At 39.6% G+C, this 18400-nt stretch overlaps 1 protein-coding gene across 1 annotated transcript in view; it reads right to left on the minus strand.

The window, feature by feature from the left end:
- Positions 1-18400, minus strand: part of TP53BP2 (tumor protein p53 binding protein 2) — a 59857-nt gene that overhangs the window by 19044 nt on the left and 22413 nt on the right. The window contains exons 2-9 of the mRNA XM_024199658.3: positions 17705-17852; positions 11840-11953; positions 8871-8950; positions 7469-7570; positions 4293-4467; positions 2394-2575; positions 1846-2010; positions 1234-1471 (exon numbers count right to left, since the gene is read on the minus strand). Of these exons, the coding sequence (XP_024055426.2) occupies positions 1234-1471; positions 1846-2010; positions 2394-2575; positions 4293-4467; positions 7469-7570; positions 8871-8950; positions 11840-11953; positions 17705-17852 (1204 nt within the window). The remainder of the gene's footprint in view (positions 1-1233; positions 1472-1845; positions 2011-2393; positions 2576-4292; positions 4468-7468; positions 7571-8870; positions 8951-11839; positions 11954-17704; positions 17853-18400) is intronic.

Here is an 18400-nt window from a genome sequence, read left to right on the forward strand (position 1 = left end):
CTTTAACCCGAAGATAGGAGGTGAAGATAAAGGGGCCAGGTGGGAAGAGGCCCAGGGAAGTAGCAGCAACAAATTGAAGTGAGCAGTATGTGGCTGCTGTTTTAGGGTTCCGGGGTTGGAGGCCAGAGTAGTGGGCAGGCCCAGGTTCCCCCACTGGTGAAGTGGTGTAAACCCTCAGAAGGGGACAAGGCTTGTTTGGAAAGCCAAGTAAAGAGCTGCATTTAAAGGGCCCAGAGCTAGGGCTGAAGACCCTGGTGAGGGTAGATAACAGCATTGTTGAAACCTTTCAGGGGTAACAAGTCCATTTTGGATTGTGAGCTCGCCGGAGGGCCGAGGCACTGTAGACCCCTCAAAGTGAGGTTGCCAACCTTCACGGGTCACAGGAGAGGGGGGAAAAAGGACTGCAGTTCTACACATAGCAGCAGGAGGCACTCAAGAGGTGAGTGTCCCTATTACACCAAGGCTTGAGTTCCACTCCAACAATTTTAGTCTCTACTTCCAAAATATTTACCGAGTAGTGAAGGACATTTGCATCATTTCTGGGCAATGACTATTTCTTAAATAATCGTGATGGGGAAGGAAGGAAGGAAGGAAGAAGAGGAGCAATGAGTACTGCACAATTCAACCTTTTCCCCCCTTTTGTGATATGTTGGGTTTCTCTTATGCATTTCTCTCTGAGGTCTTGTGTCCCTGTGCAAGCATGAAGGATGTTTTTACATCTCTCAAATTTTCCACATTGCTTTACCTCTAACCAGTCAAACATCATCTCATGGCAAGAATTGCACAGAAAGAACATGCCAAGCCCACTAGCACTCCTTTTACACCAGCAGGAGAAACAAGACCAGAAATCAAACTCTGGCTCCCTACATAGCAATTTGCCATCAAAGGTCAGCCCGTTTCCCCTCGACCCCACCAATGACTGAACATTTATAGTAAAGCATCAGCCAGTGTTACAGGTTTTATTCCCCAAATGCGTGATAAAAGGATCTTAGATTGCTTCGTGACTGAGTTTAACATCTGCAGGATTCCAACCAATCTGCCAGGATACAGAGATGCTGAATTGGTCTCCTTCTCTGTAATGACGGTAAATCGCTAACCAGCAGAGTCATTTTAATCTTTAATCTTGTAATACTGTTTGGGGTACTAATGTAAAGACATTAGAGAGAGTAGAAGTAGTTTTAAAAAAGCTTTTGTGGAAGGAATTTAATAGAAACTGAGAATTAGATAAATTACCAGCAGGAGCTTTAGCTTGAGAAACACCCGTAGCTCTCATATTCGGTAGAGTTTGTGTTTTCAAAGGACCATCGGGTGCCTGCAAAGTTGGGGTTCCCTCTGGAAATGCAGGTTTCACTAGAAGTTCAGGCCTGGAGGCAACTCGTGGCATGGTGGAGGACTGGATATAAGGACCTACCGCTGCCACTCGACTTGGGGCAGATACCACTTGCTGGGGTAGATTCCCATCTGAAGAAATCTAAATAAAGAATGCAAGTACAAATAATTGAATATGGCAATACACACCACAGACCACTACAGGAGTCAGGAAAAAAGGCATAAAAAACAGTAGCATTCTCTTATTAAAAGTAAAGTTTCTTTACAATCCAAGTAAATATACCAGCTCTGTAAAAAACAAGGCTATCTGAAAAATCTAACAGCAGCACAAAGAGAGCTCCTGCCTATGAACACTAAGTAGGTTAACACCGATGCAGCATGAAAAGCACTTTAATAATACAAGACTATCACCACCAAGGGATAGAGAAGAACAACCTTCCCCACAAGCAGGGTCTTGACTTAATATTGTTTGGGCAGCAAACTAAACAGGATTATCAACAGCTATCCAGTCCTTACCGGTACATTCTCCTTCTGTTGCAGTGCTGCCTTCTTCTTCCACAGTCGATCTCTCAGCTCATTAACACGCTTATCCATAACTGCCACCTCTGAGTTGCGCTTGTTTAAACACTCCCTCTGTTGCTGCAGCTTGGCATTCTGCTCCTGGTTCAGTTTGTTCCTCAACTGAATACATTCAAAAGGGGGAAAACAAACCAGGAACAAAAAACAGATCAGCGTTCAGGATGAAGACCAGGCGGCACTTGAGGAAATAAACAGAATTCTAAAAGGTAAAGTCACACACACAAATTGGGGTTACTTTTTCCTTCTTTTCATAACAATCTGTTGATTAGTCAATTTTGCTTTAACAATATATACAACCTGTTCAATACAGTATATTCCACCTGTTATCTTGAATATGATAGATATGCTGCCCTCACAATACATCTCATGCAGCTCTATGGCTGTTGGAGGAATGGAAACGTGCTGTATTTCTAAGACAAGACATGGACCTACCAACTTTTAGCCATTATTGGAAGTTCTCATTTGCAAAGCAGATTTGCCATTACCTGCAGCTCCTTGTACAGTCGGTCAAGCTCAGCTACAGCAGACTGGTTGTCATGGTAACCATCGATCCGGCCATTCTTCAGCATCTCCAGTTGTCTGGTAAGTTCCTCTACTTTTGACACAGCCAGTACCAGCTCTCGCTGCTTTTGCTGGAACAAACTGTTCATCTGTTCAATTTCCTCCACTAGAAAGGAAGAAAGCACAATAGCTGCAGCTGAGAAAGAACCAAGTGTGGGTTGCATCCAAGGCAGCAGTTAAGGGAACAGAGAACGCCCTGCAGTTCTTCTGAACAGTGCTGGAGCCGGGTCTACAACAGGCAGTTACAAATGAATTGGACACAAAAATCCTTTGTAGATGCTTCTTACACTAAAGTTAATTTGTTTTCTGGGTCTTTACAAAATATACAGCAAGGAAAGTTAGTTCTGGTAAATCCCAAATTTAACATTAATTCTGTGCATCAAATGCGTTGGTGAGAAACAACCAAAATAAATATTGCTTTCATCATTTGAAGTACAAACTTATCAGGCAGAGTTACCAGGAGGAAGCTAAATCCAGCATCATGCAGGAACTGCTCATGGAAATTAACCTCATAATACTCAGGTAGGTGCTTTTACGCTATGCAGAGTCTTAACGTTAAATAGCATGAATGACTGAGTATATATACACAAGTTATTCAATAGGTCATCAAATCTCTTGGGATCTCTGAATGGACTTACAAGCTTATCACAAATAGCATCCTATCGAGACACTCCAAATCAGGAATTTCTACTGTCTGAACCCATTATGTTAAACTTTAAATAATATTGTATGTCTTATAAGTAGCTAATGAGACATGACAACTAAAATGACTGCCAAGTATCAGAGGGATAGCCATGTTAGTCTGTATCCACAAAAACAAGGAGTCCACTGGCACCTTAAAGACTAACAGATTTATTTGGGCATAAGCTTTCGTAGGTAAAAAGCCTCACTTCTTCAGATGCATGGAGTGTAAATTACAGATGCGGGCATAAATATACGGTCACCTATAACATATATTCTCCCAGCACTTTCCCAACTTTGCTTATTTTGTGGACCCATTACTGCCTTCCATTCATTATCTGATGTCTGCTCATTGCGTTCTCTTTGAGTTATACTATAAGCTGCTCAGGCCTGGGGCCTTGCTTTAATTTATATCTGTAAAGCACCAGGTGTGTTTTTGACATGAATAAGACTATTTTTCTTTAAACTTTGCTGTAAAAAAGTCTCACTGCACAATACTATATATAGAAGGGGAAAGAAAATATTTGAACTGATATGAAATTTGAAATAAGCATGTGACACTATGATCAACTGGCCAAGATGTGACACCCTAAAAAATTATTTGGTGGCAAGATAGACTCTAGTTTATTTTTTTTACAATACCACTTTTGTGACTCAGAAGCCAGCTCCTGTTCTAAAGACAGCATGGATAGTATGCCATGCAGAGCTTTTTTCAGTGATGACTAAAGAAGGAGGATGTAACAGCCTAAATATTTAAAGGATATGGAAAAATGGATGGAAAAAATATTTAATGTGATTCAAAGGGGGTATAATAAGGAAGTTAAAGAAAATATACTAGGCTGAAGACTATTGTTTCCCAGGGATGTGGTGGAAACATTGTTTGGACATTTAAAATTGAATTGGACAAAAAGATAGAAAATTTACTTTAAGCATCAACCCACCATTTGCAGGGAGGGATCATCTAACAGATATTTTAAAAATCTTTTTCAGATTTTTAAAACATTCAGTTGATTGACTCTGCACAGGAACATTTTAACTGAAAAGCTTTACAAATTTTAAAATGAAAGTTTCACAGTCCAAGAATGTTTTATGAGTTATTTCAGACAACCTTCCCCCAATATGACCTCTCTAGAGCTGCTCACCGAGTTTTCCATTGCTGAGTCTTTTCTGCTCCACATGGCCTTTGAGCGCCCTCACTTTCTTCAACTTGGCTTCCTGATTCTCAGCAATTTCCTTTAGTCGCTTAAGTTTTTCCTTTTCAGCAGCTTGCTGTTGCTGTCGCTGATCCTGCTGTTTCAGGAATTTCAAACGCTGCTCCTGCAGGTAGAGACAGGAAGCAATTTAACAATTATAATTTTGAATAGGTTATATGCTTGATCAAGGTAATGTATTGATGGATATAATCTCAGATGTAGTAGTCTTAAGCGATAAAGTAGCATGTCATGTATTGCATATTAAGGTTCTATCCCATAATCAGATATCAGACCTCTCAGATCAGAAAAGTAATGATCACAGCTACTACAACAAAATTGATGCTGCACTAGAAAAGCATCTCCATATCTTAAAATGTATGAACAATTGGGTTAAAGGCAGAGGGATCATTATATCATCTAGTCTGATCTCCTGTATATGACAGGCTAAGAGATTTCACCCAGTTACCCCTATATTGAGCCCAATAGCTTGTGTTTGACTAAATCCTTCCAGAAAGGCATCCAGTCTTGATATAAAGACTTCAACACATGGATACGCCACTGCTTCCCTTGGTAGTTTGTTCCTGCGGTTAATGGAGAATAGTTACCAAGGGTTATTCAAGCACCCCATCAAAATATCATGGCCCAGATTTTCAAAGATGACCAGTGTTTTGGGGTGGGTCCTCAGCACTTTTAAAAAATAAATAAATAAATAAGGCCCCTTTAAGGCATCTCAAATTGGGCAGAATTTGAGGCACCCAAAATCACTAGTCGTGTTTGAAAATATTGGCCTTTAATGATCACGAAGAAAAAAGGGCGACATGGGTCACTTTCATAGTTAACCCAAGTAGCACCTGCAGTATCCTAGGCTGCATCAGTTTGGTGTTTCCCCCCTCGCCCCCCATGTGCTTGGGAATACAAGCTAGTAACATCACAGCCTCACTCTAGAACAGTGGTTTTCAACCTTTTTTCATCTGCGGACCCCTTAAAAAGTTTCAAATGGCAGTATGGACCCCTTTAGAAATCTCAGACAGTCTGCAGACCCCAAGTTGAAAATCACTGCTCTAGAAAGCAAAAATTGGTTTATTTTCTTCAGAGATGATCTGACAGGATTCAGCTGGAAGGTGGCCTTGAGCATAAATGAAAGGAGTAGCTCAGCAGGAATGGTGAAAAGACTGGGTGTGCGAACAACTTGGACTTCCTAATAATCCTCCAGGAAAGAGAGGCATCCCAGTTGAAACAAATTCTTCTGTAGGACATCCAATAGACAACTTATTTACAAGATGCAGGCCACAGAGCAAACCTGCCTGATGGATGGTCATCCAGATTATTTGTGCAGATGCTGGAAGACAACCACAGTGCAAATTGAGAAACTGTGTACATCCAGTTTTTCCTGTGTGATTTCCTTTGGAATAAGTATTTTCTATTTTTGTTCTTACAGATGTTGTGCTGATTTAGATTTATTGCTATTTCTAACACTATTGGCTATTCCCCATTATTTTTTGGCTGGTTATTCTTAGTTGTTAAGTGTTATATAACCAGGTGAGTTTGGCCTACCAGTGATTCATTCTTGATAGCACATGACACTCATCTCTAATCTTTAGGGATTAGGGACACAAAGCTTTGCCCTGGACTAATTTACCCAGGCAAAGTAGGTGTTTGTTGGCAGTGTTAACTTCAAGAGAAAAACCCCAGTCACTTGTTAGAGTTAGATTCAGCTAGGAGCTGACCATGAAATATGTTAATATGAGAATGCTTCCAGTCACTATATCCCTGACATGCGCTTACATGTGATATTCCACACCACCTTGTACTGCCAAATGCAAACAAATTCAGACTAAGTCTCAGTGGATATTTTTGAAAAAGGGGAAGGATTTGGTATTAAAAGCTATTATACCACTTTGCATTTGCTATAGTCAAGTTATGAAACTAGCTTCCAGCACCCAACTGAGTAAGACTTACTGAAATTCCAATAACCTTACAATTGGTATGGAGAACCAAGAGTTTCAATACCCCATATTTAAACTTTTCATGCATTAACCTGTAGAATTCTACAGACCAGTCTGCTGATTCAGATAATGAAATGAGGGATGTAAGCCAAGGAAACTCTGCCCTCCCACCCTCCCTGCCTATTGTCATAGTCCACTCTTTATTCCCTCTCCCAGAAGCATCCCACTCTCCACCCACCTAACCTCCCAATCTAGCCCTGTAGGCACAAAGCTGCTCTCTGTTCCATGCTGGTCCTACTCTGATCACAGCTGTGGCAGACAAAGACAGGCCAGTGGTGGGATCTGGCAGCAGAGTGAGGCACGGTTACTAGCAGAGAAAGAATGGTGGGATGAGACTGAATCAGCCCAGGAGCACCAATACAGCCCTGCTTCTCCAGTACAGCACACTCCAAAGAACAGGAAACTGGCCAAACCTGATATCAGGAAACACGTCAGGATAGGCCAGCAGATAATGGGTTCACAGACAACTGCTCATCAACTGATGGTGACATTCCCAAGAGCAGTATGTATTCATGATCCCTGAATCAAATACAAAGTCTGCATCCTGATTTTGCAGAGGAGTGTTCAGAATTATTTTTGTTGATTCACTAGTTCCCCTTGTTCCATCACTAGTTTTGTTGAACAGGAACTGAGGACTTATTCTGTAAAGACTTTTCTAATTCCTTTTTACCAGCTACAGCCCATCTTTTCCAGATGGCTGCCCTAGGAAGCCAGACATGTTGAACTCTATAATGAAAAAGCAAGATTGTTACAGGAGAGTATTACACCAAGAGACAAAAGCATTGTTCACTGATGAAATCCAGTGAATAGCTGGTGAATATACAGAGGAAAATGGGGTTGGCTGAGCCACTACAATGAATGACAACATTGGTGTTATGCTCTATCATCTGAACAAGCTGTGCGATTGATTTAATCAGCATTAAAACTGTTGGCTATTTAAAATGTTGCAGATAAACCTCTTATCAGAAAATACTGCTAGGAACTGAACACTTATTGAGATTAACGTCCAAATGTACAAAAGGGAGCCAAAGTACTGAGAGTACTCAAAGGGGGGGGAGGGGGAAGGGACTCTTCTGATCTTTTGTTCCTGGACTGTAAACAAACATATTTCAAGTTTACCTTGTTAGCCAACATTTGTTGTTGAGCCTCAATTTGTTGCTGTTGGCGTGATGCCATTTCCTGCAGTTCAGCCAGAGTCATATCCATTCTGGGAACACTGATCTGCAGATGAAAATCCAAAGTATGTTAAATTCGAAGACTTTGAAAATGTGTATTCTGTTCAGTTATTACAAAAGAATAAAGGCCTTTAAAAAGAATATATTGAGTCAAATTTATCTACCAGCGTCCTGTATTTACAATTAGTCCCAGAGGATACCTTTTAAAAAATTATATAAAGGTTTTTAAATTTTATTTTTATTAAAAATAAATGCCACTGTGGATCTATTATGAAATACATGGCCTGTTTGGTCATCTTTCAGTAGAGCATATAAAGCAGCAGTTCTCAACCAGTGGCCCGCTTGCAGCCCAATCAGCACACAACTGTGGCCCATGTGACATCCTCAGGGCCATACAAGTAGTATATATATTGTGTGGATGAGGCCCACATAACACATAAAGAGCTGCATATGTGGCCCGCAATGGTAAATAAGTTGAGAACCACTGGTATAAAGGCACTGTAGGAGCTTGTAAGGTACTGAGCCCCAACCCAGCAAAGCACTGGGTGAGTAGCCCATTGAAATCAAAATAGCACAATGTGTATGTATAAAAAATATTTTATAAGAACCCCTCTGGATTAAGATCAGCATGAATTACGTGCTTTGATGGATGTACAGCACCTTGCAGGATGGATCCCTGAGCGTAGAGAAGTCATCCTACAAAGCAGTCTAAGATCAATTTGTTTTCTGGAATCAGAGTTTAAGTCACAATTCGAAGTTGGCCCAGTCATCACATTATGTAACTGGCAAACACTAAACCTGGATTTGGAAACTTGCAGTTAAGATGGCAGTGGTTTCAACTCTTAAGAAACTGATCAACTGAGCTCAACTAGAAGTATAGAACCAAGATGAACAATATCTTTGGCAATATTTGGGGAAAATAAGCAATAAGCTAACAGAAAGGGTAAATGAAACTATCATTCTGCAGATCTAATGCTGATGACAGGAAATCTGATTGACAGCACTGAGACTGAAGTGCTCTGCTTGGCCACAGAACAGGTGCACACTAGCACAAGCTTCCTCAGACTGCCTTTGCCACTGCATTTCAACCCAGTGGGGATGATAGGCAGGAACTGGGTAGTTCAGTCTATTCCTTTCCAGTTCTTAGCATCTCTGTAGAGACTGCCAACAAGGGTGTCAATTGCGATAGTGTTTTTGTGGAGTGGGCTGAACGCATATTTCCAGAGCAGCCACCAAAGATCCGTCAAACTTTCTACCTTTGTCTGCCAGGTTTGGATTTGCACCAATGACTCAGAACGAAAGGCTCTGCTTAACTGCATTAGAAAGACATTAAACTGAATGCTTACCCCATTCTCTAGTCGTCGATCACCAGGCACTTTTACACCATTTCTCTTTAAGCTCGGATCCTGTGGCCTCTGTCCACTCCCTAGATTAACACACACAACATTCAAGGAGAATGTAACACTTGAAATAGTTGTGCTGCTCCCTTGACACACAACGTTCTTTGCAAAGGAGAGGGAATGCATTGTCTTTCTGTTTAGATTCTGTGTGACATTCTGGTTTTCGCCCTACCTTTAGCAATACTAAAATAAACGTAACTGCAGACCATGGATGTTTTACTAAACAGGCTGTTACAAGGTTATTCCCACCATTGGGGATATGGAGAGCCCTACAACACATGCCTTACTTCTCTCTTCATGGAAATTAAAGCAGTCAAATGCTAAATGAAAATTAAATCGAGCACTAGGCCAGGAAAATCTACGGCATGAACTCACTCTCCTTATCTCATAAGCAAAGGGGTTGACTGTTTCAACAGTAAAAGAGGACACTTCATTCTCATTACTGGACATCTGTACTTCACATGGGCAGACAGATAAGAATTTGAAAATGGAGCCCAGCTCAGCCAAAACAATAACAGAGGGAGTTTATTCTCTACTCTGGTGCAGGGATGATATGTAGACCTGGTGGTTTGTCTTGGCAAATTCGGAGGGGGGGGGGCGGGGAGGAGGCACAAGGTTACATTATTGTGAATGAGAAATCATCTACATGCTATTAAAAAAAAAAGTTATTTAAGATTATTCAATAACCCAAGTCACTCTTCTGAACAGAGAGGCATTTATTTTTTTAAACAAGAATTCAAGTAGAAGTCTCACTCTGTAGCACACTAACCAGGGTGATAAATGTGGTGAAATCCTGCCCCCATTTAAGTCAATGGCCAACACCTGCCGCCCCCCCTCCTCCCCCCATCACTTCACTGTGACAAGGATTTCACCCCATGACTTTGTGAAAAAACAAAAAAAACAAAAAACAAAAAAATGTGATGGGGGAGTATTTTGATACGACTAACAAAAGTTTTAGTGATGTGGGTTATTTTCATCTCTAATCACAAAGGTGGTTTTTTTTATTATGGTGACTTAATGTCAACATTATTTTTGAAAGGCAAGATGGTTTTAAATGGTTGTATACTACAAGAACTCAAGCCCTTAGAAGACCCAAATAAGTAGGTTCAATATTTTCTCCCTCCGTCAGCAAACATCTTAGGCAATTGTCCCTATATACTTAAAGTCAAGGGCTCACATACCATATACTATTCTGCTAACCTGAATGAATATGACAAACTCCAGGAGATGAAACCTGAAGTAGCCTGGCCCAGGCACAGGTTATGTCTGTATAGGGTATGATCTGGACCAAAATGCAGTGAACCAAAGCATTTTGGAATGTTATTTGGATGATGCTTTTAAATTAGTGTCACTGGGAATTGCCTAAAACATTAATACTTACCATTTGAATCTTTGGCTGGATACTTACACTTTTAGGGGAAAATACTTATTTTACACTGGATGTGTCTCCAGGTTTAATTCAATCCAGTACATTTACTACCACAAGAATTATCAGGAAGCATCTTTACCTAAAAACTATAATCTTGTTCAATTCTACAGAAATGTTTACATACTAAAGATACTGAGAGGCCAAGTGCCAATATCATACCTCACCCTATGCCCCATGTATGCTGCAGGAAGAAGTCATCTTTACGCAGCATTTTGCGAACTAACATTATGCCCACTGTGAGAGCATGGTACTGGAAGACTTATTAAATGTGGCGGTGTTCTTGCTTCTATGTGGATACAGCATCTGGCCAAGTTAAGGCAAACTAAAGTCAGACAGACACACCCCTCCTCTGTTCTGAATCCTGATTAGTTTGGATTAACAACAACTATGCCCAGCCACCTAAATTGTAGAGGAAGAGTCTTATTAGATAAATGTGGTCTAGAATAAGCTTTTCATTCTCCTTATTCAATCATCAATATGAAATTTCTTGAGCTTCAAGATTTGCTTACCTAGTTTATATCATACTGACTTTAATGTACATAAAACACTTTTAGCGAAAGAAATATGAAGACCAAATGGCAAAAAAAACACCCCCAAACCATCACTTCACATTCATTTAAAAGTAAAAATCTTAAAGGTGCTCCAGGAGAGATATATGCTTTTATATGCTTTATCAATTAGAATCACAAAGCAATTTTATTAATTATCACATTCCAAGAATGTGAAAGACAAGTGCATTGCATTTGAACACCAAGACACATACAGGTTTATAAACAGCTGGAAAGGGTAAAATATTACATCTTTTAAATTTGCCAAATAATATTTACTGATTCTGCAACACAGCAGTAAAATATTCTCCAGGTAAAACCCACAGAAGACAGATTATAAACAAATGGAGGCGGAAATGGGCAATTGTCACAGTAACTATAATATAGCAGAAAAAACAGCAGATACTTCTTGGGGGAATATTGAAGTCCTGTAGAGACTTCGCTACTGCCAACCTATTTAACACAGAATGAGCTCATATACCATGGTGATAGATAGCTGTATAAAACCCACAGAGATAGAAAGTAGTTTGGCAAATATGGATTTCTGTAGATAATACAAGAATTGGGGGGGTTAGAGGGGGGAGAACAAATTAAACCATCCCAATTCTGCTTGAAACTTAATAGAAGTCATATTTAGTGTACGTAGTGAGCCTAAGTTTTTTGGCAGTAGCATTCTCTTACAGGCAAAATGACGGTCAGACCAAACAGTGCCCCCGAGGATCCCCGACTCTTTGTCAGAGAGACTGTAGCCATCATAATACATGCAACAGTTAACCTAGCCTTAAGAATGCCTGAAATTAGTTTCAGAGTAGCAGCCGTGTTAGTCTGTATCCACAAAAAGAACAGGAATACTCTACGGTGCCACAAGTACTCCTTTTTTTTTTTTTAATTAGTTTGTTCTTTTAAGTCAGATTTGAGCAATTCAGATCACTACATACCTGTTTCCCGGCTAGGGGGACGTTCATGGCGAAGGAAGAAACGAACCTCGTTTCTCTGGACACCAAAGTGCTGCAGAATATCCAACATCCGCTCATTATCAGCTACAGGGCGCTCTGAAAAAGCATAACACCAATACAGTAAGACCTCTTTCACATCCCTCTAATGCTTTTCATGCCTCACAAACACTCACCATAAACGCTGTGGAGTGAGTGGGAGAAAAATCCCCAAAATTTTATTAACTGACACAGTAACATGTAAACATAGGAGTTATACAGAGTGCATTCCTGAAAATGCATACACACCTCTAAAAACAAGGAAGTAACCCACAAAAATCTGGTGCTATGAAAGAGGAGTGTGCAAACTGGCCTCCCAGGCAATGCTGCAACTCAAGTGGTTGCCAGCAGATAGTCTATGGCTTTGGTCTATAGCAGGCTAGTGCTATATTTTGAAATCATTTGAGCTTTTTAACATTTCAAGGAACCAATTTTAAAGTTGCTTTTCCTCCAATTCCGTGGTACCTCAGATAAGCCTATTTCTCCATGCCTTTAAAATGGCAACCAAAGGACTGGCAGGAGGCCAATCTTATGGAGAAGCTTTCGCTACCAATACCACTGTGAATTAGGGTCAGTGGCCAAAAAAAGAAAGGGTGGCCAAAGAAAGGATTCTTCTTCCCTTAATTATACCAACAGATGGTGACTCACTGCTTGACTGCAACTTTAGGCACTCAAGCTCAGGTAAAGACTTTTGGGTTAAGTATTCAAGTACTATTTTTTAGGATATCAATAACTCGGGTCAAAATATGCAAGCTTGTATGTTTGACACTATCTGTCTCCATAATTAAAACGCCATTCAACCCTTAAGAGTTTATAACAATAAGAGAAAGTTTTTGAACCCCTTTAATATATTAAAATCTTCCTATAACCTTTGAATTTTAAAGGCACACATGACACAAAACTCACAATACATATATATTATTGGACACTAATAATGTCTCTTCTATGCCCTGTCTGGGTGGAAAGGATCCTACAACAAAAGCAATATGGACAAAGAAAAGGCTCTCCTGTGGTGACCAGTTCATCCATCTTTTCCTGATGTGCCCCAAGCTACTCATGCTCACTGGTAAAAGTTGTTGGGCCTAATCTTCAGACAGCGTACGTCAGCCAAGCTCCATTGATTTCAGTGTAGTTATGCTGATTTACATCAGCCACTAATCTGGCACAATACCTCTGAAAGCAGAATTTGTTGCCAATTTTATTTCCTGCTAGATCGTATGCATTTTGGATGACGCCAGGCTTAATTTTTGATGATTCTGAAAAGGCCAAACACTTAACATCTCGGATTCGTGCCTCAGAGAGAAAACAAAGGAGGAGGAGAAGGCGGCAATAGGAAGTCTAAGTTCACGTGGCAAGTATCCAAGAGGTTGCGAATTCTTCTAAGTTTTTAATCTACAGTTTTTTTTAAGCTAAAATAAAGTTATATGCATAAATTAATTTTCCCATTCCTGCTCCCCTCTTTCGCAACCAGAAATCAGGCCTTTACAAATAAATAAATAAAATAAATAAATAAGTTTCAAGTCCATCATTCTTTGGCCCTTTGACTCCAACAGGAGTTTTAGAGTGACCAATCTTTGGCCCACTGGAATACCTTTGTGTATGCTACTTCCATCTACCTGTTCTCTCCCTCCCTAACATATTTTTCTCTTGCAATTTTACCACTTTTTCATGACTGGGGATTTAGAGGTGGAAAGTGCTTAGATTGACTTAGGGTCCTTCCATCTTTGCACATGAGCAATGATTTTTTTATTTTTTTATTTTCCTAGCCAAAAACCACGTAAATGGTTAAGTATTATTTAAAGAATAAATAAGAACAGCAGCGTTGTCTGAGGCCTCATCCACACTGGGGGGGTGGGGGGGAGAGAATCTGCTTGTGTTTACAATGAGTTATCAATGTAAAATCCTAGCGTAGACACAAGCTGTAGTTTTACCTCAATGTACCCAGCTGAGGTGAACTTTAGCTTAGGATTCATCTTGACAGAGCTGGTCAAGGTAAGGCTACAACTTGCTCTGTCTATACTAGGCTTTTTACAACAATATATTAATACCTTGTTTGTAAACAGTTTTTTTCCCCTGAGCATAGACAATGTCTAAGATACAACAGTAAATTCCACATATGTGGAACTTCCATTATTATTTACAATTTATATATTATGGCAGCACCTAAAGGGCCCCAATCAGGATCAAGGCCCCATTGCCCTGGGTGCTGTACGAACCATAGGAAAAGACAGTCCTTGACCTGAACAGCTTACACTCTAGAAGACAAGAGCAAATAGAGGGTGAATGATGTGATATAAACATACAAGTAAATGTCTATGACGATGGAGGCAATTTTTTGTTGCTATTGGATTGAGAATCTGCTGTTTTTAAATTCAAGGCAGAGATAAGGCTGAGAGGGCAATGATTTAAGTCAGGAAGCATTTCATCTTGAATAGGCTTAAAAAAAGAAAAACTAAGTCTCAGAGGTAAAATGTTAATTTTAGACAAAAGGAATTTGTGGTGTTAAGTTTTATAAGGGGGCATTCATGCTTAAAGTAAACACAGATACAATAGCATCTGAATGGCTTCTTTCACAATATAAAAAGGGTTTCTTTAAATGAAAATTCCTCAGCTATGTTGAAGCTGTCTAGGAGGGAAAATTTCTGGAGTCACTGTCGGAAGAGATTAGATTTACAGTATAAGCAACTAGGTCACTGTTACAGAAAAAGCAGTCTCCCAACGGTTACTTGTCTAGACAGCTAGAAAAGCTCTTCATCTGTTAAACCCCAATGCAAAAAAGGTACCTCTGTCAGATTCACATCTTCTTAAACAAAGAATATATAAAAGACTGATGAGGCACATTCCTAGCGAACTAGGAAATACTCTGATCAGAACTGTGTAATCAAAATTAAGAAGCTGCCCTTTACACAAGGATGCTGTCAACACTTAACTGGTGAATTCAAGGAAGGTCAAAACAGATTTTTTCAAATTCTAATAGAAATCAAACACAAACTACCCAAGGACAGGACAAAGAAGATCATTCAGAAGTCTTCTGTTTTCACTTCTTCCTCCCTTGTACCTAAAAGCCACATAACATACATACTCCTTCCTTTTAATTACTTTTCTTGGTAATTAAGGAAGTAGAAACAGTTTTCCTAGTCAAAACCAGTGATCTAGTAGCAGGGCATATGATGCCACACAGAGGATCACAATTTATTAAAGCTTGGCCACCTATTCCTCAAACCAAAAGAGAACAGGAGCACTGTGGAGATAGTATGTATAGCTCCTGCAGAAAGAGCCCCTTATGTCTGTTTCCAGCAAATCTACTCGCCAACACTCACAGGATTTAATAGGCTCCAGGAACAGAAGCCAAAACTCCCTGAACCAGAGAAAAGTTTGTTGTAACATGTGACCAGACAAAAGAGAGGAGGAGGAAGTGATACCCAAAGAGTACCCCAGTAATTTAATTTGGAGAGCCCTAATTTTTCAAGATGCACCTCATAGTTTTTGTTTCTTCATCAGCAGTGGAAGAGCCTGTCTCCCTGTTTGTTTTTTAAGTCACTTTACAGTTTTAATAACTATATTTATATAGCTGCCTGCCACTGCAATCAATTTTTCTAAACTGTCTAGCTCCTAAATCTCTGCAAAATAAAGTGGACTCATTTTGCACAGCCTCATCTTAAAGGTGAGAAGAGTTGAACAGCAATTTTCTCACAGGATAAAATGTGATGCACTTGAAATAATTGACCACTACTGGTGGCACATTAGCTGTTTTGGATCAAATATATCCCTTTCTAAATGTGTTTTTACTTCATACTACATCAAGGCATCTTTTTTTTTTCGCCTTACACCATTTTCATTCATAGATTAATAGTTTCCAAGGCCAGAAAGGGCCATTGTGATCATCCCGTGACACCTTAGGCGATAACACAGGCCATAGAATGTCTCAAAATAATTCCTAGAACAGATCTTTTAAGAAAAATAAATCTTGATTTTAAAATGGTCAGTGATGGAGAATCCACCATAACTGATTGGTTAAAAATTTACACCTTGTTTAAATTATTTGTTAGGAAATGCAATTTAAAACATGCAGATAGCTTTTATATTTGTGACCAGTAAATACTGGTTTTGTACAAAGGTAAACAAATGCTTGTGTTGAAAAATGAATACAAAATTCCATTAGTAAACACAAGAGTTCCCAGAACATAGGATATTAGTTCAATTTTCCCCCCAAAAAACAAATTTCACTTGCCTCTTCTTACAAAAGAGAACACTCCATAGATACCAGTTTTATTTTTATATGGCTCATGAACACAGCTGTACAAACAGCATTTAGACATCACAAGGATAGGTGACGCATAAAACCACACACATAGGTAATTGCTTTATTGCTTGATTCTGCATCTCTTCTTGGAAAGTGCATTGGTCTCCGTTACCTATTCTTTAAAGGATCTCTCTCCAGAATACAACCGCTACAGCTAATGACTGGGTTTTACAAATAAAACTCCTTATGTTTTATGGCCCTGAGTCTGCATAAACAGGGAAGAAGTCCCACTGAGCTCAAAAGGACAATTAATGTGCGTAAGTATTTGCAGGATGAGAGCCTATATCAGGGGTCGGCAACCTTTCAGAAGTGGTGTGCCAAGTCTTCATTTATTCACTTTAATTTAAGGTTTCGCGTGTCAGTAATACATTAACATTTTTAGAAGATCTCTTTCTATAGGTCTATAATATATAACTAAACTATTGTTGTATGTAAAGTAAATAAGGTTTTTAAAATGTTTAAGAAGCTTCATTTAAAAATTAAATTAAAATGCAGAGCCCCCCAGACTAGTGGCCAGGACCCGGGCAGTGTGAGTGCCACTGAAAATCAGCTCACATGCCGCCTTTGGCACGCATGCCTTAGGTTGCCTACCCCTGGCCTATATCAAGATCCTAACTGACATGCAAACTCCAAGGTTCTCTCTTTCTTAGCTAAAAGCATGTATACACAGTTCTCTTCCAGTGAGCTGTACAACACCACTTGAAAAATAAATTTAAGAGCAAAGATTCATAGTAACTATGAATTCAAAATAATGAAGCAACAAAGTAAACCAAGAACTTGATTTCATTTGTCTTTCTTTCTGGATTTTGTGATGATTAAGATGATGTTGTACAATCAGTGAATTATACAATAAAAAATGCTTTCCTAGAAGGTCACTTAAAATTGGATTTGTGTCAGGGTTGTTGTTTTTTTTGGGGGGGGGGGGCGTTATTTAAGTTGTATGACGGCCTGGAAGCTTTTTTGGGTGTTTTTTTTGTTTGTTTGTTTGGTTTTTTAAACGTAATAATAAAAGAATGTGCTGCTTGTTTTAAAGGTTAGAAATATGAGGAATGCCAAGTCTGATCTTCCCTGATTTTGCTGGAGAACCTCTTTGGGCTCTCAGAGCATAAGTATTGTTAATTCTCATGACTTAAAAATTCAACTCCCACCTTTTCATTTAGCAGTTATCCTGTCTCCAAAATGTTCATGAGGCACTGGAATTACATAAACCCCCACAACACATTAAACCGTTTGTTTAAAATCCCTTCCCCTGTCAGTTGCTCAGCCTTCAGTCTCTAGACCCGCAGGATGTCACATTTCTCCAGTCACCACAGAGTCTTGCATATATAGCATGTATTTCCAGTGAAGAGCTTAACGGAAAGGAAGGCAAATGGTAAACTCTTCAGGGCAGGGACTATCTCTTTATTGTATGTTTGTACAGTGCCTACCACAATGGGGCCATGGCCTCTAGGTGCTATGGTAATAAAAGCAAACAAATAGAATGATCACAAAAGCTGCATCTCTCATACCTGAGCCAAACCACACTTCAGCCAGGTGGCAGTCACTCTCCCCAGGCTCTTTACACAGCTCCACGACATCTCTGCAGGTGGTTTCAGGTGTAATTGGCACCTCAGTGAAGTGTTGTTCATTGTTACTGAGGTACACAGTAAGAAACATCTGGAAGATAATGGCACACAGTTAGTAGAATACACAAGGTAGGTTGCATGCCACACCCATGTCCTTATTATTAAGCTCAACACTCTGAGCCTAAAGCACTTGGCACCATTCACTAGTGACCACTGCACATACACAGTCCTAATCAAGACCACAAAAATTCACAGAAAAGTACTGAGCAAAATGAGATGCTAGGGAAGTCACTTTATGTTTATGTAAAACAGGCTATGTGTCTCAGTCAATCTGTTCTATATATTGCATCCCCATCCCTTTCTGAGATATTAGAGTTCTGAAAAAAATCTGGAGATGCTTGTTCTTTCAGGCCAAGAGTTGAAAGAGGAGATGTGAAGCGTCAAAACGCTCTCTGCGTCACTCTACACACACTGCTCAATGATTTGATGTAGAAGCAGAAACAGTCCTCTACAGTTCAGAAGTGTTCTTAACCAGGAACAACTTCCCATGAAGGAGAACAAAAGGTAATTAAAGTCTGGAGAAAGATCTACTGGATAAGAAATGACAGTGGAAGCTAATAATTTGGATTTATATAGCAC

This window comes from Terrapene carolina, unplaced genomic scaffold (genome assembly GCF_002925995.2).
Source record: "Terrapene carolina triunguis isolate 2854851 unplaced genomic scaffold, T_m_triunguis-2.0 Scaffold262, whole genome shotgun sequence".
Taxonomy (NCBI): Eukaryota; Metazoa; Chordata; order Testudines; family Emydidae; genus Terrapene; species Terrapene triunguis.